The 22,195-nt window shown below is 35.9% G+C and overlaps 2 protein-coding genes and 2 long non-coding RNA genes across 4 annotated transcripts; 2 read left to right on the top strand and 2 right to left on the bottom strand.

Moving 5' to 3' along the window:
- Positions 1-1,851: 1,851 nt before the first annotated feature.
- On the bottom strand, positions 1,852-5,350 carry LOC103404777 (mitochondrial carnitine/acylcarnitine carrier-like protein). The gene is made up of 4 exons (XM_008343737.4): positions 4,998-5,350; positions 4,845-4,907; positions 2,848-3,239; positions 1,852-2,538 (listed from the first exon to the last, which is right to left on the bottom strand). The coding sequence occupies exons 3-4, from the start codon at positions 3,237-3,239 to the stop codon at positions 2,037-2,039; spliced, it is 894 nt and encodes a 297-aa protein (XP_008341959.1). The 5' UTR covers positions 4,845-4,907; positions 4,998-5,350; the 3' UTR covers positions 1,852-2,036.
- A 4,804-nt stretch (positions 5,351-10,154) lies between these two features.
- Positions 10,155-10,677, bottom strand: LOC139192703 (uncharacterized). The gene is made up of 2 exons (XR_011577000.1): positions 10,477-10,677; positions 10,155-10,386 (listed from the first exon to the last, which is right to left on the bottom strand). It is a non-coding gene; the product is annotated as an uncharacterized lncRNA (long non-coding RNA).
- Positions 10,678-14,747: 4,070 nt separating this feature from the next.
- Positions 14,748-16,982, top strand: LOC139187621 (uncharacterized). The gene has a single exon (XM_070816106.1). The coding sequence runs from the start codon at positions 14,748-14,750 to the stop codon at positions 16,980-16,982; it is 2,235 nt and encodes a 744-aa protein (XP_070672207.1).
- Positions 16,983-17,088: 106 nt separating this feature from the next.
- On the top strand, positions 17,089-18,335 carry LOC103404913 (uncharacterized). The gene is made up of 3 exons (XR_011576871.1): positions 17,089-17,380; positions 17,499-17,586; positions 17,665-18,335. It is a non-coding gene; the product is annotated as an uncharacterized lncRNA (long non-coding RNA).
- The last annotated feature ends 3,860 nt before the right edge of the window (positions 18,336-22,195 follow it).

The following is a 22,195-nucleotide window of genomic DNA, read 5'->3' as shown; positions in this document are numbered from 1 at the left end:
CAGCATGCCATGGCTACCTAAGCTAAGTAGAAGAGGTGGAGAACCTATTCAGTTTTACAATGCAATACGGTCATTCTCTATATCAATACCCTTGATCACTTTATTTAGTTAATAATTTTTGGGGGACTTTTTGGTCAAGGTGGACTTGGCCTTTGAGAACGTCCTCTTGTCTCTCTTGGGTTGGTTTCGTACCAAGTCCCGAAATATCTCGAAAGAATTAGCACGTCTTAGGAAATATCTCGATCAGATCAATGACTTAAAGATGACTTATTAAGTAAATAATGACTTACTCAAGAGAAGCATGGTGTGGAAACTAGAAGATTACGAGTTTAGCATGAGAGAGAAAGAGAGAGAGTTAGTAGAGTTGCATGATGTTCTAGGTTGGATGATTTGGATTTCCTAGGGTGGTAACAAGGCTTCTAATGTCATGAATGCTCAAAGGAAAGGCTATGGAAAATCACTAAGATTGTTGATGTGATGCTTTGGAGTTTGACGTCGTTTGCACTAAAAGAGAGATTTCCCTAGCTTGGTGCAGTATAACCCTTTTAACGTTCTATCTTTTCTTCTAGGCTGAGTTCTTGCCCCCTTGTTAATGGCTTCTAATCTCATTTTTATAGGTGGATGACTCCCTTCTAGGGGAATCTCCAAACGTGGCTTGATCTTCTCTCCTTTTTCCTCCTAGTTCTCTTGCCACTTCCATTTTGGTGCAAGATAGGCAGACGCCATTGGCCTCGTGAAGCCTACGCTGGGCCTTCTTTCAGAGGCTCTACTTTCCCAAGGCCATCATTCCACATGCATTACTTATGGTAACAGGTCTCATGGCTTTCACACATTGTTCTTTTGCGTGAGCTGGTGAGGGAAAGTCAACTTCTATCCTCATTAAATGCATGTTCTGCTAGGTGTTCACGTGACCTTAAGGCATGTGGTTCGGTTTCTTCCTAACTAAGTTGGTTACCTTGCTAGGGAAATGAGGAAACTAAGCCTAGTTCTCCTTTAAACCTGCCCATGTGGATCACAAGGGTTTTGGACTTGGATCTTTAGGCTCCCAAGCAGCCTAAAGTCTTCCATAATCTTGGTTCCACGAAAGCCCAATATTCTTCCGTAACCATCCACACTACAATTTACTTGACAAACCCTGGGCATGTGACTTGGGTTTATCTTAGATGAATTGTGATTAGCGTGATAAGGTTTGGCGTGATAAATATATATGAATTTGCACGAGCATGGCGTGATTTACACAAATGCGCGGCCTAATTAACATAGCATGGCATCATTAGACATATGAACCTTTCTTGATTCCACACCCTGACATGTCTTTTTAGGCTAAGCTTGAGGCTTGTATGACAATCAGGCTTTGAGGCTTGATTCGGCTTGTATGCGATATTTTTTGGACCTAAAAAATAGTTTATTCATGTTTATTATCCAATATTCGGTGGCCTTTTCCAGCAAATGAGCTAGACGGGCATGGGTCTTGTGCAATGGGAGCGAGCATGTACGTGTACAATGCTTATAATTGTCTTGGCCCACAAAATATGGCTGAATTCAAAGAAAATGGGTTGGAATTGGTACTTTTCCTTAAAATTAGTTTTTTTTTATAACCCGTATGCATAATTTACCTTTTGTAATTTGGGTAGATTCAGATTTTGATGGTTTGAATGTATAGGAGAAATCTGGATTCTGGTGCTTCTCACATGCTTCTTTGATGTTAAGAGTGTTGAAGTAAACTTGTACCCTCAAAGTAACATTTAAAAGGAGGCTGCATTTGGGTATAATCAATTTGGCTTCTACCGACGACATCCGACTTCGGATGCCAGACATCTGCAAGAGTTACTACTTTCTAGGGAAAGAAAAGAAGAGAAAACCAGTGCATGTAATATGATTGGTAAAAGAATGTCTCATCCAGCAACAGAAGTGTTGTTACAAAGAATGGAGGATCCTAGTACCCAACCACAAGTTCATGTATAGAAAAACTGCTTCCGAATCAAAAAAAAAAAAAACGAAAATCGATAGCGACCAATTAGCCTGGAAATAAATTGTCATCCCAAACTTGACCTTGTGACCTCATAGGCCAAGAAGCATGCTGCATTAGCTGGAATACTTCTACCCATAGCTGGTCCAAAGCCCTTATAGAGGCCTTTGACTCCCTCGGAGGCAAGAATCTTTTTAAAGGCATCAACTGACCCCGAATACTTGGGATTTTTGAAATCATCTACCTGGATTACACTCTTGACAACATCAGTTGGGTAGACGAAGCCCCAGAACGCGGCTCCCCCCAATCCTCCAGCCACTATCAAAGATCCTCTTCCCAAGCCGGAAGTGTCCTGGCCTCCAGCAAAGAACTGCTTGAGGGCTTCATAGACACCAAACATTGCAGCATTTCCAGGTATTTCGCGTGCCATAGTAGGAACCAACCCCTTGAACAGACCCCTCACACCACCTTCCGACCTAAGTACCTGCTTGGCCACATCCAACGGCCCCCCATACTTCACTGCGCCACCCACTGAGCCAGCATCCCCCATTGCACTCTGGGCTTGCAACCTGTTCTACCATGAAATCCAAACAGAATGCACATAAGAAGGCTTCCTAATTCCTTATTGAAATGGCAAAGTGATGAAATTTGAATTTAAACCTTTTCATTAAAAAGTTGATTTTAATGAAAAGAATCAATCTGTAAATACAAACCTTACACCATGATTGAAAACGCAAATAAAAGGAAAGGAATAGATTAAGGTGTTTTTCTTTCAAGGAACAAAACTAGTGTCACCTTAAATTCTCCATGACACTTGGCTGAGAGTGGTTACAGACATATTACGCAAGACCCAAATAGAAAATAGTCATTAAACTGACCTGCACTTGATCAACTCAGTAGGGCATGCCAGAAAGGACACAGCTACTCCAGCCCCTCCCCCACAAATGACCTGCTGACTAACTGTAAGCGGGACACCAGGTTGAGACCTTAACAATGTCTCCATTTGCCCTTTTACGGTGAAGAGGACAGCATTGAAGGCTGCAACAGTGGCAAGTGGAGCTCCCATTCCTTTGTAGAGACCCCCAGCTCCCTCAGCCGATAATGTCTGCTTGACAGCATCAATAGCACCTGAGAACTTGGGAGGTTGCCCTGGAAGTGGAGTAGGCTGGCTTTGGAGTTTAACCTTAATGGTATCAAATGGGTGGCCAACTACTAACTGTGCTACCCCTCCCATAGTCCCAGCGGCTAAGTCCTTAACTACTTCCCCCATCTGCATATTCAGAATTAGAAAACCAAAAAAGTTATTTTTCGGCATATGAATATAATACACACCTTCCCGAGAAGTTTGATGGAATAATGGTTCTCCTAAAAATTAACAATCTACAACCAGATGCCCAAATTTTTTTTCAATGCAGAGAACTTTTTGAAACATCACCTTATACATCTCTGTCCATGTGGTATGTCAATTTGTAGATACAAATTTGATGCATGACAAAGCGAATAATATGTCGAAAGTATTCTGTTTGTTTCAACTAGGTCTTTTGATTGTTGTAAGACTCTGGTAGGTCCTATTCATAGAGAAATTATGGAACGAAAAGAGACTACAAACATCACACCACTAGGATTCTAGAAATCACCATCAGCGGCCTTAGTACCATTCCAGTCACCTAAAAGTAATTTTCAAATGTTTCTGGAAAGCGGCAAATGGATTATGTAAAGAAACAACACACGATTCTATCATCCGAGCCCTTAATAACAATGAATGGATTTTCACTCATTGGAAACAAATCACAAATAGAAATCCATAAAACAAAAACATATCTTTCTGAAAAATGAGTAACAGGTAGTCATCCCTTCTTCAATGATCAGTTGGATGGGGATGAGGAAATATTTAAAAACTGTGTTCAAGAAAGCACAACAAGAAAAACGAAAATAAGGAATGATAGATCATTTTGTCCAGTCTTTGTACTGATAATCTGATATCCAATGGTGTTTATATCTCTTCCTATCTGAACCCTTTTTAGCTTTTTTTATTTTTTTATTTTTTTTTCCTTCACATAACAAAATAGACACTGAACTTCAGATTTTGAATGCCAAAACAATAATCCGTCATCAGTTCTCTGACAAAACACCGTCGATGAGACTCTTGGGAAAACTGCAAGACTCAAGTAATCAGCAATCACCAAAAAGAAATATCACCATACAAATTTCCTATGCTATGATAATACCTACACAATTGGGTTTTTTTGCTTGAAATCTCGAACAGAAACATTTGATGAACGGACTAAGACTAAAAAGCACAAAAACAATTAGCTAGATTTTGCATTCCGTCCTACATTTCTACTTTCCCGTAAAAAGCTCATGTACTGCGGATTCACAGCCAGTACTGAAAGCAAAATATTCGACACTTAACCATATGTCACACTACAGCAAAAAGGAGTCTTTATTTCAAAGATTCAGTTTACTAAATTTCATATTATTCATTGAAAAGTAATGTACATTGCAATTGAATACCAAAAAATTTAAATACAAAGTTAGGAATAGATTGTAACTAAAGAAAGTGATTGCTGAAATGGAGAAGATGAAGGGGTTATGCTTTTACCCATATGTCAAACATGCTTTGTAGCACACTGACAGATACTGAAATATTTTTACATTTTACAACTCAAGGATTACGATAATGGCTGAAATGGAAGATATGCTTTTTCAGGCGAGCGAGAGGCGAAAAAGAGTGTGTGAAAATCAGCTTTGTATGTAAATCATCGAAATGCTCCAATTTTGCAGCTTATTGAATCTAAATATCAGAAACATGATAAACAATCAAAGACATGCGCATTGGATAGAATTGAAGCAGAAAAAAGGCGAACAATCTTACTTGGCAAATAAATGGTGGCACCCAAAACCAAAGCAAAAGCTCGTGAGTTCAAGATGGTCAAATCTGCAAGAACCCAAGAATCATTAGATCATTAAATAGAATCTGTGAAACCAAAAAACCAAAAACATGAAATACCAAAGTGGTAAAGATTACCAGAAATTTAGAAAAAGTAGTTTGGTGAATGTTAAAATTGTAAGAGGACTACAATCTGTGAATAATAAGGGAAGGAGTTGAATCTTGGGGGATATCAGAACCACATGGGACTGCTTATGTGGGACGAGATTACACACACCAACCACCAGCTCCGTTACTGATGGAGTGTGAATCACATTCAGATGAGGACGCAGTGGTTGGGCAAAACTGAGGTAGGAAAAGCCAATCACAGCCACTCTCTGTCTCTCTGTCTCTCTGTCTCCGTCTCTCTCACTCTCTTGTGCTTTCCATGTGAGTTGGGACTTGGGAGCTGGTATTTTATAGGCGACAGACGAGTGCATAAATGTCCGTATTTTATATATAGCACCTATACACTGCCATGGTAACTGTCTGTCTCGTGCTAGTAACACAAAAAATATGCGAAAAAAATAGCAGTGTCCTTACATAATTGGCACACGTAATAATATACTCGTGTTATGTAAGTTTTTCTCATGAGTTCGAGACAATTTTGGTTGCATTCGAATTTGGAGGATGGGCTTCCATCAACCATGTGTCATCTGGTTGAGAAAAACATACCATGACGCATTAGTAAGCGAAACTTCCATGGGCCAGCCAGCCGCTGCTCTTGCGAAAATACAGCCTTCTATATTTTTATTCTTCCGTTCAACATTACTAACCTTATCCCATGTGAGAGCTACAGCATTGCCCGAGTCAGAATAGAAAATTGTTTGAATAGAAGTTGCCATGTGGCATGTGAGTAATGGTTAATAATTTTAAGCTCATAAAACAAAATCAAGAGAGAATAATAACGTTTTTTTTTTCTTTCTTTGAAGTCTTCATTCCAAATTTTATTCTCATTATCTTTTCCATAATTATCTCTATTCAATGTATTCATTGCATAAAATATTCTTACCAACTTTGTAGTTGGAGATTTTCGTGCATCCAGAAAGTTGCCGCACTTACTTGTTAACTAATTATCAAGGCTAAAAAAAAAAGTACTTCACTTCTAATTTAAGCACTAAAAACTATTTACTAAAAATAAAAAATGCTAATTATTTTGAAAGTAATGACCTCTTCACGTTATCTTTTAAAAGCATTCTCTAGATTACTTTTCAAAACTGCTTTCATAAGAAATAAACTTGAGCCTTTTAACCATTTTTTTTTATAAATAAAATCGATATAAGTCCAATTTTACGAGTCATTATTGAGTTTAGTACACTTTGCTGGGCTAGGACTATTCATATATTATCCACATTAGTTTTTTTTATTATCTTTTTTTATTAAATTGTGGTAAATCTCATCCCTTATTTATAGGTCTATCTTTTACTCAATTTTAGGATTAATATAAGAACTCAATATTGTTTCTTCTTCTTCCGCTCCTAATTTGTATCTCAATTTTTTCTTTTGCCTCCATATAGGTTAACTATGTTAACTAATATAAGTTGTAAATACTATACATGACACACCCCAACCAAAGTCGAGACGTGCTGGCCATCACCCAAAGGTGACGTAACCAAAAGTATGAGTGATGTAAAAAAATGTGAATAAATTAAAACAGAAACTAGAACTTATTTAAACTAATCAAGTGAGTGCGTGGTAGTGGGTAGAACCCATAAACTACAAATATTCAAAGCATAGATAACATAAGGGTAAAGCAGTCGACCTAGAGAAGTACTTATTACACAACTAGGATAAGTTCCTACGTTAAGATGGAGATATGTCAGAATCGTCCGGTAATCCTTAAGTACCACAAAGTAAGTCAGCTATCTAGGACCTGGAGGGGCAAAAAACAGAAGGGTGAGTGGGCACAAAAATAAAGGTTTATAAAACACGTTTATTTTCCGAACATACTAACCCCTCGCTGTAAAACATGTATAGTTTCCAGAAAGTCATACTACGTATAGGTATGAAATCAAATGCATGCCAAATCCAGAAGTATGCCATAACACAATAAGTTAACAGCAATATAAATATAATCATGTGCTCAACAATCTATACTAGCAGGCAAGTTGAAGTCGCCTAATGCGACCTGTACGACTGCACATATTGCTCATCAATCTATGTTAGTACATGAGTCGGAGTCGCATAATGCAACCTGTACAACAGGACTAGTGTAATATATATGCTCTAGTACTACAATCACATGAAAACTGGTGATAATCACAATCACCTACAAGTTGGAGTCGCCTAATGCGACCTGTACGACAAGACTGGCACCTACTTTGATCCAAGGCGAGCGTGCGGTGCGGAAGGTGAACATCACGTGAAGAACTGGCCCTGACTCAAGGTGGGAGCACTAACACCGGGGTGCATAAATGATAAGTGAACTATATGAATGTATGCATGCCAAAATGATTCAATGATTTCAATCAGCATAATAAACTTACCTGAACTTACCTGAGCATCCTGTGAGATTATTTAGCATTTCACAACAGTACAATATTTATGAGCAGATAAAATGCATATAAATATGCCATGTCAATACGTAAATCTCAACCGCATAACAACATTTTTGAAACAAATAAATCATGGCATAGTATGCATAAATCAATTTAAAAGTATTTGTGGAAACTATAAAGTGTGTATATATATATATACACACACACGAAAACAAAGTGCCCACTCAATGATATGTCGAAGGATTGTAGCCCCCCTAGCCTTGTTTGTCCATGTACGTCCTCATGGTAAGTCTCTCCTATATGTGAAACAACTAACAATAATTAACTAAATAACACATATACGAAAAAGTTAGGAAAAACTCCCCATATTTTGCTCAAACGGAAGGTTTGAATATATGAAAATGTTCTACTCGAAGTCACGGACCCGCACGTGTCAACCACTCACTGGCCAGAGGTCGGACGCGCCCTCACCCATCGCCCAACCCACGGCCACACGCATAGGCACATGCACGGCAGAAGCTAACGGCCGTCGGGAATATTTCGTCAGAGTTGACGGAATATTCCGTTAAATAGTTAACAGAGTTTAACGGCGTCACCTGATGCCGTTAGAATATTCTGTCAACTTTGACGGAATATTTTTTGTCTTCTCCGGTGAGCCTCATCGTCCACCACTGTCTGGTTTCACCGGTTTCTGGGAAATTTTCAAAATCGCATAACTTCTTCATTTCTTAACCATTTTGACCAACTTTATATGGAAATGAAGCTCTTGAAGAGAAGAACAAGATTATACCTTTCAAAAATCCAAAAAGTGGACGGAAGTGACCTGATGGTTCGAAAGGTTCGGCCAAAACCTCGAATCCTTGAACTCGCTGGTTTCGATGTCAACTCGACTCCAAACTTAGTTTAAGAACTCTAGGGGGTTGTGTAGAAGCTTCCTCACGTTCTAAAACCTTGTGACTCGGCCTAAAACTCATCGGAGGAAAACTCACCAAGTGAGACCTTTCGAGTTGGAGAGTCAAAACTCATCCGTTTCACGATCTGAGGGTACAACTTTGATTGTGAGTTCAAGGGGAGTTCAATGGCAGTGTTTTGGGAGTCGATCAAAGGAGTTTGGACGTCAAATTTGCTAGTTGCAGAGAAAAGAGAGGTTTCGGGGAGAGAGAGAGAGAAGGACAAAAGAGAGAGAGAGAGAGAGAGAAAGAGAGAGAGAGAGAGAGAGAGAGAGAGAGAGAGAGAGAGAGTGTGTGTGTGTGTGTGTGTGTGTGTGTGTGTGTGTGTGTGTGTGTGTGTGTGTGTGTGTGTGTGTGTGTGTGTGTGTGTGTGTGTGTGTGTGTGTGTGTGTGTGTGTGTGTGTGTGTGTGTGTGTGTGTGTGAATGTAGTTTCTGATTGGGGGAGCGAAGGAGTAGGATCATATTTAATTGGATGAAAGGGAAGGTTCTGATTGGTGAAAAGGGAATTAGGGAAAAAGAGTGAAGGTGAGGGTTTTAGGGAAATCAAATTTGATTGGTGGGGTGATTGGGAGACACATATCCACTTTTGAGGAGAAGGGATTGGATTTCAGATTTTGTACAAATGTACACAATCTGTATCCTTAACAATGTTTCTGATACTGTAAATTTGTACGTGCATGTACAAAATACTCGTGGTTAACGTACTTTAACAGAGCGTAACTTTTTCGTTACAAATCTGATTCGGGTCTAACTCGCACCCACGCGTTCGTAACAACGAGTACCATTTAATGACAATAGCAAGAAAAATGATTTAAAGCTGCATAATCACGTCCACGTCACTTTGCCTACAAGGGCATAAATGTCAATTTACACACTCGGGGAGAATTTACATAGGAAATTAAGGACGGGTCGTCAAAATACAGATCAGAAGACATACTAGCACTACAAAACAAAGTGTCATTAGCGAGGGTCAAATACCGTTGGAAAAGGCATTTTGCCGTCGCAAATACTTATTTCCGACGGGAAAAAGCCCTCGCTGAGCGTCGGAAATTGTCTCATTGGAAATACTTTTGTTCCGACCAGCCGTTGGAATTAATGCATTTTCGACACACATGACTCGTTGTTAATAGTTATTTTTATGTTGGAAATGAATGTTCAAAATGGCAAACTTATTTTATTTTCGACATGGAATTTTGGTCGCAAATACTTATAGAGTTGTCGAAATTACTTTTCAAGTGACGACAAATGTTTTTTGCGATCACGTTTTTCCGACCAAACAATTGTGTCAAAAAATCTTTTTCCAACAAAATCATATTTTTTTACGAGAGTGCACAATCATCGCAATTACAATTACCGACCATACAAGGTTGTCGAAAATACATAACGGCTTGACAGAAATAGGCACAAAAACATATTTACTATGATCAAGCATCGTCGAAAATATGTACTTCCAACGGTGAAGTTTTGTCGGTAATACATATTTGCAATGGCAAGCTTCATCGGGAATATATATATTTTCGACAATGAAGACTCGTCGAATATATATATTTGCAATGGTGAAGTTTCATCGGTAATATATATTTCTGACGGTGAAGCTTCATTGGAAATAAATATTAATGACCATATTTAGTCGTCGCAAATTTTTTCATAACCAATATTTGGTTGAAAATGGGTTTTTCCTATATGAGCGTCTTTGTTAGAAATGTGCACATTAACGAGAGAAATTTACAATCGAAAAAGCTATTATTCTATTTATAATTAAATTATATATTGGAATTAAAATATGATAAAAATAGGTATGTAATCGTTACTAATAAATTAACCAAACCATTGTATTAAATTTCTCAATATCCAAGCAAGATTATTCATAAAATTATTTAAAAAAGAAAATGGACAATAGTTAAATTGGAAAAAAATACAAAAAGAACAATATCCCACGAATAAAACCTAACAAGTTCAGATATTTGATAATATCAAAATGAAAGTATGATGCACTACTAATCTTCATGTTGAGCATCTGACCAACTTTCAACATTCTCCTGTCAAACAAACAATAAAGAGAGTAAGTAAAGAAATAATATATTATTCAACAGTAAGACAAACAATAAAAATGAAATAAAACAATTTACCATAGAAGCAGATGGTCCTGAGCGCGCATAATTATTTGAGTTGTTTGGCATCAATCTTTCAACTAATTCTTGCAAAGAATTCAACTTATCTGTTAAAGTGTGGACTTGGTCCTTCAATTGCTCATGGTTTTCTTCACGTTCTAAGCACATACGTTTATTACAACTTTGGCTATTTGAGGGATATGCATCTTTAGTACTAAAGCCAACACCTACACCAAGAAGACGACCATTGTAGCTTTTCTGATGGCCAAGAACCCAGACTTGATTAGGCAAAGACAAAATCCCATTGTAGCTTTTCTTTTTGTACATATAAATTAAAAATCCACATATAAAATTACCTTGTATATTTGCATGTTGGGTCTCTTGCATTTCATTGTCATGTAGTTCAGTGGTGGTATCATGTTGGTTTAAAGAGAGTCTAGATGACAGACGACGTGTGCTTGATGAATTTTTTTGGCTCCTTCCCTTTTTTGCCATATCTATCAATCATACAAATACAAGAAAATTAGATGCCAATAGTACCGAAAGATAGAAAAATGAAAAAACGAAACCATGAAAGCTAAAATAAAATCAACTAGAATTAGGGTTTCAATGGCAGAAGGCAAAATATATACATAAACCCTAATTGTTAGAAAATCCCAGCAGCCATGAAAAATGAATAAAATTGAAATTTAATATATACATAAACCCTAAACTTAAAATTGGCACAAGGAGAACTCATTGTCACAAAACCTAAACTGGACGAACTAGACAAACAAGATGACTTTAGGGTTACCTGTATGCTCACGGTTGTGCACTTTGAATATTGATTATGGAGAGTTTTTGTTGCCTCCTTTGAAGGTTGGAGGCATTAATATAAATAATGGCATAGATGCAACCCTAATCTAATCAAGAGTGTAGTTTCCCTCCTCTTTTTTTTTGGCTGTGGGCGGAACAAATTTTAGGAAATTTTTTTGGAAATTGTGGGAGAAAAGGGAGGGACATGCCAAAACCCTAATTAATTTGGAAAAAAACCAAACCGTCAAACTTACATAAAAACAAGAGTTTGGGCGTGTGTGGAATTTTAATTATTGAGATTGAATTTCGTATTTTCTATTCCATTGAAATCTGTTTCCATGTGGTTTATGATTAATTTGGAAAAAACCCAAACCGTCAAACTTACATAAAAACAAGAGTTTGGGAATTGTGGGAAAAAGAAGAGGGAAGCCAAATTTATTTTTGGGAAATGGCAAAACACTAAATTCTACAAACATTTTTTTTTAAATATAAAATAATATTGTTCCATACCATTCATTTAAGGAAAAAAGCCAAAACCCTGAACATTATCAAAAATTAATATTTGCAGTCTGGAAAATTAATTTGAATGATCTAACCGTCAAACTTGTTTCTATATGCTTCAAGATCGCATACGTAAAAAATTGCAAAAAATGGACATTCAGATATTAGGTAACGAGACGAGACCTTTTGAAGGTTATAAACGCAAACTCACGATTTAACGGTGATCTTAACTCCGATTTTGATGATTTTTTACAAATACACTCCTCAACCTTATAAGAGTATGTTGAATGAATTTAATCTTCAATTTAAAATATTTGCACTAGTGGACACCACAAATTATTATGTTCAACTTAATGAAAGTATAAAATAAACTCCAAGTGTTTGTTGAATCTGTCGTTTTGAAGGAATACACATTCTACAAAACTAGTTTCAACGATCCAACCGTCAAACTTGTTTCTATATGCTTCAAGATCACATACGTAAAAAATTGCAAAAAACGGACATTCAGATATTAGGTAACGAGACGAGACCTTTTGACGGTTATAAACGCAAATTCACGATTTAACGGTGATCTTAACTCCGATTTTGATGATTTTTTACAAATACATTCCTCAACCCTATAAGACTATGATGAATGAATTCGATCTTCAATTTAAAATATTTGCACTAGTGGACACCACAAATTATTATGTTCAACTTAATGAAAGTATAAAATAAACTCCAAGTGTTTGTTGAATCTGTCGTTTTGAAGGAATACACATTCTACAAAACTAGTTTCAACGATCCAACCATCAAACTTATTGGTATATGCTTCAAGATTGCATCAGTAAAAAATTGCAAAAAACAGATATTCAGATATTAGGTAACGAGACGAGACCTTTTGACGGTTATAAACGCAAACTCACGATTTAACGGTGATCTTAACCCCAGCTAATTTTTACAACTACACTCCTAAGCCCTATAAGAGTGTGACGAACGAATTCGATCTTCAATTTAATATTTGCACTAATGGATAATACTATTTTAATATGGTTTTGTGTTTTTTTTTTGTCGAAAATACGGTTTCGTGTATGTAATATTTTAGGGAGACTTTAGATGCGGTCCTTAGTTATGAATATTATTTTATTGAAATCTTGTTGGTTTTTAATTTTTGATCGAGGTCCTTGAAATTAATGTGATAATTTATTTCTTTGTATGTTACTATATTTTTTAAATTATAAATTATAAATTTTAGTTGTTTATATAAATGAGATTTTAAATAAATAAAAAACATAATTTGTGGGATTAAAAATATTAAAAATATAAATATACTAGTGTGTGTGTGTGTGTGTATACATGGGTACATTCATCAAAATTACCAAAAAATTTATTGTATCAAAACATGGGTACATTCTTCAAAAATCGCAAAAAAAGAAGATATTAGGCTTAATAACATTAGTAAATTTCTTCGATTAAACTTGACATGGATATATTTTAAAATCAAAGAAAACAGAATGTACCCATATAAGTTTAAAAATGGATTAGAAAAAAAATTGAATAGATTTTATATAAAAAAAGGTACATTTTACATATAACAAATTGGTATATTTAAGAATGAGTACATTTTAAGATTAAAAAGTTTTACATGAATGGGTACATATAATTAGCATGGGTACATTTAGCAAAATAAAAAGTAAATAAACTTTAAAAAATATGGGTACAAATTAAAACTGAAAACAAAATTGGTACAAGTTAAAAAAGAATTACAAATTAAAAATGGGTACAAACTAAAACTAAAAATATATGATAAAAAATTTAGTCATAAATATATATATACTAATTGTAACATTTTTAACATTAAATGAATATATTTAGAAATAAAAAAAATATTTTATTATTGAAATAATTAATGATGTTATTAATACTCAAGGACCTTGATCAAAAATTGAAAAGGAATAGGATTTTAATCAATAGAGTAGCAAAATGAAGGATGAAAATCTAATTTCTCCAATATTTTAATACCCAAATTAATGTATACGATCCCTCCACTTTAGTACTGCTTAATTATACCCAAAATAAACCTACGTATAATTTTAGTTGGGATAAACAACTCTTGGATTTGTGAACTCCAATTCCTCCGTTTTATGGTTTGGGCATTCGTGACTTTCTCCCTCCATTCCGTCGAACGTCTGAACTCTAGGTATTTCTTCCATCATCTGGACGTTCTTGAATTTTTTATTTCGTTCCATTGTTATGTTATTTATTGGCTTGTTCTGTTTTCCAATTAATTGTGACTTCAACCCTTATTTTTCAGATTTATAGTTTTGATTTTGCACGTCTGTTGGGGGGGGGAGTCTGTGGGGATGGGTTGGGGGGTGTTTCGGATTTATATTTTTATTTGGGTCAAATTGAAGGGGTTGTCTTAGTCTTGCTAAAAGAAGAGAAGAAACCATGTACGGTTGGGGTTGGGTAGACAAAGAAGGCTCCATAATCAATTATAAATGTCTAATGCATCTAGAATTCTAGTAGGGATTGACTAAGAAGCAGGAATATGGGAGTTAGGTTGTACATATCTGAATTACTTTCAACTTTTTCTATATGTTTGGGTTGGGGGGGGGGGAGATTAAGAGTTAGCATTTGGGCGTGTGTGGAATTTTAATTATTGAGATTGAATTTCGTATTTTCTATTCCATTGAAATCTGTTTCTATGTGGTTTATGACTAATTGAGGTCCATGTGAGATTGAATTTAGAATCTTTATTTGCTTTTCTTCTTTATTGGCATGCAAGTTATGAATTGGATTATCGAAATAAGAGGATTTTGTTGATTTGCATTTAAGCATATTGGCGTTTATTGTTTTTTTTTTATTACTGTGATTATATACCTAACTGATTTTGACGATAATACTGAGAAACGCAATACGTTTATAGCATTCGATAAAGACTGTTCGGTTCTTGCGCGTGTGTGTCCCCCCAATTAGACACTATGTGTGAACTTTGTTCCATGCAGGGAAAAATGCCAATCGATAAATCTTGGATGCAATCTGGGAGGTCATCCGAAGATTATTTTAACAGAGTTGAAACTTTTCTTGATTATGCATACAACCATCTTCAGCCGGACGATGCTAAAATTTTATGTCCTTGCGTCAAGTGTAGTAATAGATACAAAAACGTTAAGGTTGAAGTACAACAACATCTTCTTTATAATGGAATTATCAAAAATTATACTATATGGTATTTGCATGGGGAGGATGAGAATGACGAGACTGATGAAAGCAACAGTGATAGTGATAGTGATGGTAGTGAAAATGATGTGATCAATGTGGAACAAGATGATGATATGCATGGTTTAGTAGAAGAAGGCTGTCCACAGGACCCAAATAGAGATGCAGAAAAGTTTTACAAATTGTTAAAAGAGGCAGAGCAGCCGTTGTACGATGGTTGTAAGTCGTATTCCAACTTGTCCTTTGTTGTCAACTTGTTGCATATCAAGAGTACTGGTACTATGAGCAACAAAGCTTTTGGTGCATTGCTAAAATTGTTGAAGGATGCCTTTCCTTTCTGTGAAAAGTTACCTACAAGCAATGATGGTGCAAAGAAAATTGTTGCAGAATTAGGTCTTCATTATGAAAAGATCGATGCATGCAAGAATGATTGCATTATTTATTATAAGGAGCATGCAAATGCAACGCAATGTCCTACATGTAAGCTTTCGAGATGGAGAACACAAGAAAAGGGTAACAAAAAGAAAGGTAAAAAGGTTCCCTGGAAGATTCTGAGATATTTTCCACTCACGCCAAGGCTTCAGAGATTGTATATGTCATCAAAGACAGCTGCAGATATGAGATGGCATTCTAAAGATCGTGTGAAAGATGGTGTATTGAGACATCCAGCAGATTCTGAGCAGTGGAAATATTTCGATCAAATTCATGAGTCATTTGGTATTGAACCTCGAAATGTACGGCTTAGTTTGGCAACAGATGGATTTAACCCTTTTGGCAAGATGAATCTTCGCCATAGTACTTGGCCAGTTCTCATATTCCCGTACAATCTTCCTCCCTGGATGTGTATGAAGGAGCCTTATACTTTCATGTCCTTACTTATACCTGGACCAACAAGTCCAGGTAATGACATAGATGTATATTTGAGTCCATTGATTGATGAGTTGCAAACACTATGGGAAACTGATGTGGAAACGTATGATATATCTACAAGGCAAAATTTTCAAATGAGAGCTGCACTTATGTGGACTATCAATGATTATCCGGCATATGCTTACATGTCAGGTTGGAGCACTCAAGGAAGATTGGCATGCCCATATTGTGCCTCTAAGACTTCACATCGCAGGTTATCTCATGGGTCAAAAATGTGTTATCTGGGTCATAGACGATTTTTACCGTCTAACCACTCATGGCGCAAGCAAAAAAACAAGTTCGACAATACAAGAGAGAAAACGGTTGCACCCAGTAGACCATCTGGTGATGATGTTATACAAGAACTGGATGAATTAAGAAAAATAACTCATGGCAAGCAGAACAAGCATACGATACCTGGGTTGGGAAGGAGGCATAATTGGAAAAAACATTCTATATTTTTTCAATTACCTTATTGGAAAACACTTTTGGTGCGTCATAACTTAGATGTTATGCACATCGAGAAAAATGTATTTGAGAGTCTGATTGGCACAATGATGAGCATTGATGGTAAGACAAAGGATTCTTTAAATGCTCGCCTTGATCTTCGTGAAATGGGTATAAGGGAAAAATATCATCCAAAAGTAAGAGAATATGGTAAGCTTGATTTTCTCCCAGGTGACTATACATTGTCAGACGATGATAATAGAGTTTTATGTAAATGGTTATCTGAATTACAAGTTCCAGATGGATACTCTGGAAATTTATCTCGATGTGTGGCTGCTGGAGAACGTAGTATTTCTAGTATGAAGACCCATGATTGTCACATTTTCTTGGAAAGATTACTTCCCTTTATAGCTCGAGAGTTATTGCCTAAAGACGTTTGTGAGCCCCTCATTGAGCTTTCTTATTTTTTCAAGGAATTGTGTGCTAAAGTATTGAGAGAAGAAGATTTGAATGTTCTTGAAAATCAAATTGCTATTACATTATGCAAGATGGAACAAATATTCCCTCCTGCCTTCTTTGACATCATGATTCATCTAACTTGCCATTTAGCATGGGAGGCAAAAATGGCGGGTCCAGTGCAATATAGGTGGATGTATCCTGTAGAAAGGTAATGTCAATTTTCAAATATTATTATTACATAACATTTTATTTGATATCAAGTTATATTCTCTAATTTCAATTTTTACTATCTGGTTAGGTATTTGCATAAACTAAAAAGTTATGTTCGTAATAAGGCTCGTCCAGAAGGATCTATTGCGGAAGGCTACTTGGGAGATGAATGCATAACATTTTGCTCTCGTTATTTGCATCGAGTTGAAACTAAGTTTAATCAAAGGGATAGAAATGATGATGGAGGTCAATCGTTATCTGATACATCTCAATTACCTATTTTTTCAACACCAGGTAAATCTTTTGGGAAAGGTGTACTTGAAGAGAAGGGTATCGAACTCCTTGAGGCTGCCAAGTTTTATGTCCTATAAAATTGTGATGAATGTTTACCTTTTGTTCAGTAAGAAATCTCTCATTACCATACGAACTTTCAACATTCGATCTTTTACTACTTATTTTTAGTATTACAATATTTTAATATATTAATTAATTTAACTAACTCATTGTTATATGCGCAGAGAACATAAGAATATTCTAACGCATTCTGGTGTTAGAAATGTGGAGGAGTCACATAGGCTTCAATTTTCAAATAGGTTTCATGAGAGGGTATGTATACTATTTATGTGAAAATTGTTGATTATTAGATATATTGTTTCTACAATATTTTTCTTTCTATATATGCAGATCAAACAACTATACTATGATAACAAAGTTGATAAGAAAATGCTTTCGTTGGCTCTCGGTCCGGAAAGGCGAGTAAAATATTATCCTAGTTACTATATGAGTGGGTTTAGGTTTCATACATTGCAACGTGATGAGAATAAAAAAACACAAAATTGTGGAGTTATGGTTAAGGGGGAGAATCAGATTGATAGTGTGTCTTGGTATGGAGTATTAAAAGACGTGGTTGAGCTTCGTTACACAGAAGGCAATAGAGTTGTATTGTTCAATTGTGAGTGGTATGACATTGTGCGAAAAGGAACAGGTTATAAGATAGATCGTTATGGAATAATTAGTATTAATACAACTCGCAAGTTGAATACTAAAGAGCCATTTGTGCTGGCAAACCAAGCAACCCAAGCTTTTTATGTGAGAGAGATTAAAAATAAGGCTTGGAGTTACGTGGTGGAAACGAAGCCTAGAAATGTTTATGAGATGCCTAATGTTGATGATGATGATGAGCCATACCAAGAAGAAGAGGCGCATGGGGGTATTCAAGCCAACCAAAATGATGACGAAGATGATGAAATTGTGGGATAAGCTCTCATTGTGATTGTGTTTTTTTTTTATCTGAAAATTTAGTTGCGGAAGTGATGTGGTTATACTTTGTTCAATGTCAATGACAAATGTTATGATTTAACAAAGGCATGCAAATTATTTCTTTATCATAGAATACTATATTAAGTTATACACTTTTTTTTCTCAATGGTTTTATTTTTAATTTAATGGTCCAATTTTCTCCATATGTATTCTAAGTTATATGATCTATTTATTGTAGAATTTAAATTAAGCATCAAACTTATTTCAAGAATATTCAAACGACACATGTGACCTTTAGTAAATAATTGATTCCAACAAAACCATATGCCTTAAAATTTATTCTGACAAAGAAAAAATTTTGTCTGAAAAATATGATTACTTCCGACAACAACTAATCACCCACGAAAATATAAAAGCATTACCGAGAGGACTTTTTTTTCCCTCAAAATGATAAAAACATTACCGAGAGGACTTTTTTTCCCTCGAAAATACTAAATCAATTTCGTCCACATGAGTAAACCTTCGGAAATAACCATTCTATTTCCGATAAGAACTTTACTTGTCGTTAATACAACTGGCACCAATTCTTCCCGCCAAACAAAAGTGCAATTCCGACGAAACTTGAGACTTTTTCCTAGGACATCATGTGCGTTGGTAATAAAAATTTGTTTCATGCCATGTTACCGACGACTCATATTTTATGGTCGCAAAATGTGCTTTTTACGATGGTTTTTTTGGGCCCTCGAAAAATCTTCGTCGGTAATGACTACTTTTTTTGTAGTGTAGTATGGATTTATAAATGCATAGAAGATAAAGTTTCTTTGAACTATTTTCATGGATGATAGGTAAATTAATTTTTAATTATTTTTGTAGATACCTGTATCATAAGTTAAATATATATTTTCAAACTACGGTCTAGTCATCATAAATGATCGCCATCTTACCACATCTTATTCATTATTGGTATTGTACATAATTAAAACTGTCACGCTCCGATCCCGATATATGTTCAGGATTGACACGTGATGCTCATGTGTAAGGTGCGAGGAATACTAATAAGATACACGCTCCCCTACCAATGCATTTTTACATCCCACAACTTAGGTAGATCACTTAGCCCCGTTCATCTTCGGTGCAAGAGCGCTAGACCAGTGAGCTATTATACACTCTTTCAAGGGTGGCTGTTTCTAGGCAAACCTCCTAACTGTCTCAAATACTAGTGCTAAAATTCACAATATTTACAACAAAAGTAAGGTGGTGGGGTCTCTGCCACAATATACGACAACTATACAACAAAAACAACTAACCATTACTAAGGTTAAAACAGTTGTTAACCAATGACGTGGTGCTCGCATAGACAATGACTGGGCACCACGTGTCAATCTGGGCCCACGTATATATTAAAAAAATTTATAAAAACAATTTAAGATTAAAAGGTTTTGAAAATTTTAAAATTTGAAAAAAAAATGAAGATAGTGGATGCGTTGAAGGAGCATTTCAAGAGCCCTAATTCGCAGGACCAGACCTAGATTTGGCACCAAGCTTCACCATTTCGCAGAACAGATCAGAGAAGACGATCAGCTGCACCTCCTCGCGACCAGAGCCTTCCTTATCTTCAACTCTCGGTGAATCGAAGCTGCAAATCAGTTATACCTCCAATGTAGGGCTGGAAACAAAATTTCAAAAATTCCAAACCATATCGAAAAAATCCCGATCCCGAACCGAAATTCTGAAATGTTTGGTACTTATCCCGAACCGATCCTGAGCCATTCGGTATAGGATTCGGTCTGCCCATTCACTGGTTCGATAATCCCAAACCCAACCGACTAGATTCCTTTATATGCTTTTGAGTTGTTTTTTTTTTTGGGATTTATTGGTTGTATAAAAGCTAAAAGATGCCCCGTGTATTTCCTTATTTCTATCCAACCATATTAGAGTCGTTTGGCTCCTCCATTCGTTTTCTAATAGCTTCGAGAGACTTCTTTCTTTCTCTTCAATTTTTGTCAACACGAAAACCTAGCCTCCCTCATTTTTGTTTCATCCCTTTTCCAAACACTAGCCACTCCTACCTCTGTAAATGAATTCCCCATAAATCATTCACACAACCATAGCCACCTTCACTGCAACTCAATCCCCCATAAACCACTCACTCAGCCATAGCCACCTCCATTGCAATTTAGACTCGAGCTCTCGAGGTCTTTCTCATACCATCATAGACCCTAGCCTCCATTTCTCCTTAGATCTGTGAGGAATGGTCGCTGTTAAAACCTAGAAGCCACCATCATTGAATATCGCACCTCTGTGAGCTCGTTAAGGTCGACAGTGGTTCCTGATCTCGATCTAGTTCTGAGCCTTGAGGAAGATCGACGAATCCTGAACCATACCGAAATCCCAAAATTTTTTTGAGAATCCCAAAATTCAGGATTATTGAAATATCGGTTCAGTTTTAGTTTTCAGAATCTCATCCTGAAAAATGTCGGTTTGGGATTTAGGATTCGATTTTTGGTACAGGATCCCAAACCGAACTAGCCCTATTTCAATGGGTTGTTGTCTTAGTCCAATTGCCTCAATGATTCTGGGTCGGTAGAGATGTTTTTTTTTGTTGGGGCAATTCAACTTCCAATGCTTGGGCATTTGGAGGTCCCCTGGTCTTGCTCTTAGGGTTAATTCTATTTGGTTTGATTTCCAAAACCACTAAAATCGAAAACCGAACCAACCAATTTTAGTTCCTTTTTTTTTCGATTCAATTTGTTTCGACTTCGATTCGATATTTGGTTCCTTTTTTTCTTTCTATTTTTCGAACTCACCTTTACTTTTTAGTACTCCACATCTAAATTTCTTGTATTTGTATATGATCTTGTTCAATTTTATTCAGTAGTAAAAGTGTTCAAAAAATTAACAATTAGATTTTGCGTATGAAGATTTAATGAATATCTGCAACTGTTAAATTTTGCATAAAACGTGTACATTGCAACAAGATCCGATCTCATCAATAAATAATAAACGTACATTTCAAAACAAATAAACAAATAAAATGTCCATTGGGGATGAATTCAGCTTGTCTTGCAATTCAACAAGGATAAATTTTTCAATGTGAGGGGAACATAATCCGGCACACCAAGTATCATAATACAACGGGTTGGAATTTTTTTCTTTTTTGGATTAATTACAGTTTGTTACCCTGAAGTTTCTTGGTTTTTAACATTTCATACATCAAGTTTTTTCGTCCCAGTCTGGTACCTAAAGTCATAGTTTTGGGACACTTTCATACGTCCGTTAAGTTTTCCATCAGAACCTCCATTAACTGATGATGTGACGCCCACATGGATAATGATTGGTCACCACATATCACTCTGGTGCCACGTGGACATTAAAAAAATTAAAAATTAAAACAAGTCTTCAAGATCCTTTGGTTTAGATTATCTAATAAATCACTTAATGAAAGTAGATTATTTTTCATTCATTTCAAAACATCCACGATCCCTTCTAGAACCAAACATGAACCTTTCGATTAATTTGGCTCTCGTGCTCAATTTATTGAATTCCTTTTGAGAATTTCATTGGGACCTAAAAGAATTTTGCCAATTCCTTCCACCCCAACCCCCCCTTACACACACACACACACACAAACTTTTCTTTCTCTCTCCCATAAAGCCTCTTTAAAAAAATTAAAAACTAGGGTAAATCTTAATTTACTATCGTGAAGTTTCTTGGTTTTCAACATTTCATACATCAAGTTTTTTTCATCCCAGTCTGGTACATAAAGTGATAATTATTGGACAATTTCATAAATCTGTTAAGCTTTTTTGTTAAAATAACAATTAACCTGTGACGTGACGACCATGTGAACAATGACTGAACACCACGTGCACATTAAAAATAAAAATAAAAATTAATTTAAAAAATAAATAAATTAATTAAGGGATTGAAAACACCTAGCTCCTAGTGCAAGAAT

Source organism: Malus domestica, chromosome 16 (assembly GCF_042453785.1).
Source record: "Malus domestica chromosome 16, GDT2T_hap1".
In the NCBI taxonomy this organism is placed as follows: Eukaryota; Viridiplantae; Streptophyta; class Magnoliopsida; order Rosales; family Rosaceae; genus Malus; species Malus domestica.
Note: the sequence above shows the minus strand (reverse complement) of the source record. Positions and strands in the feature narration are given on the sequence as shown.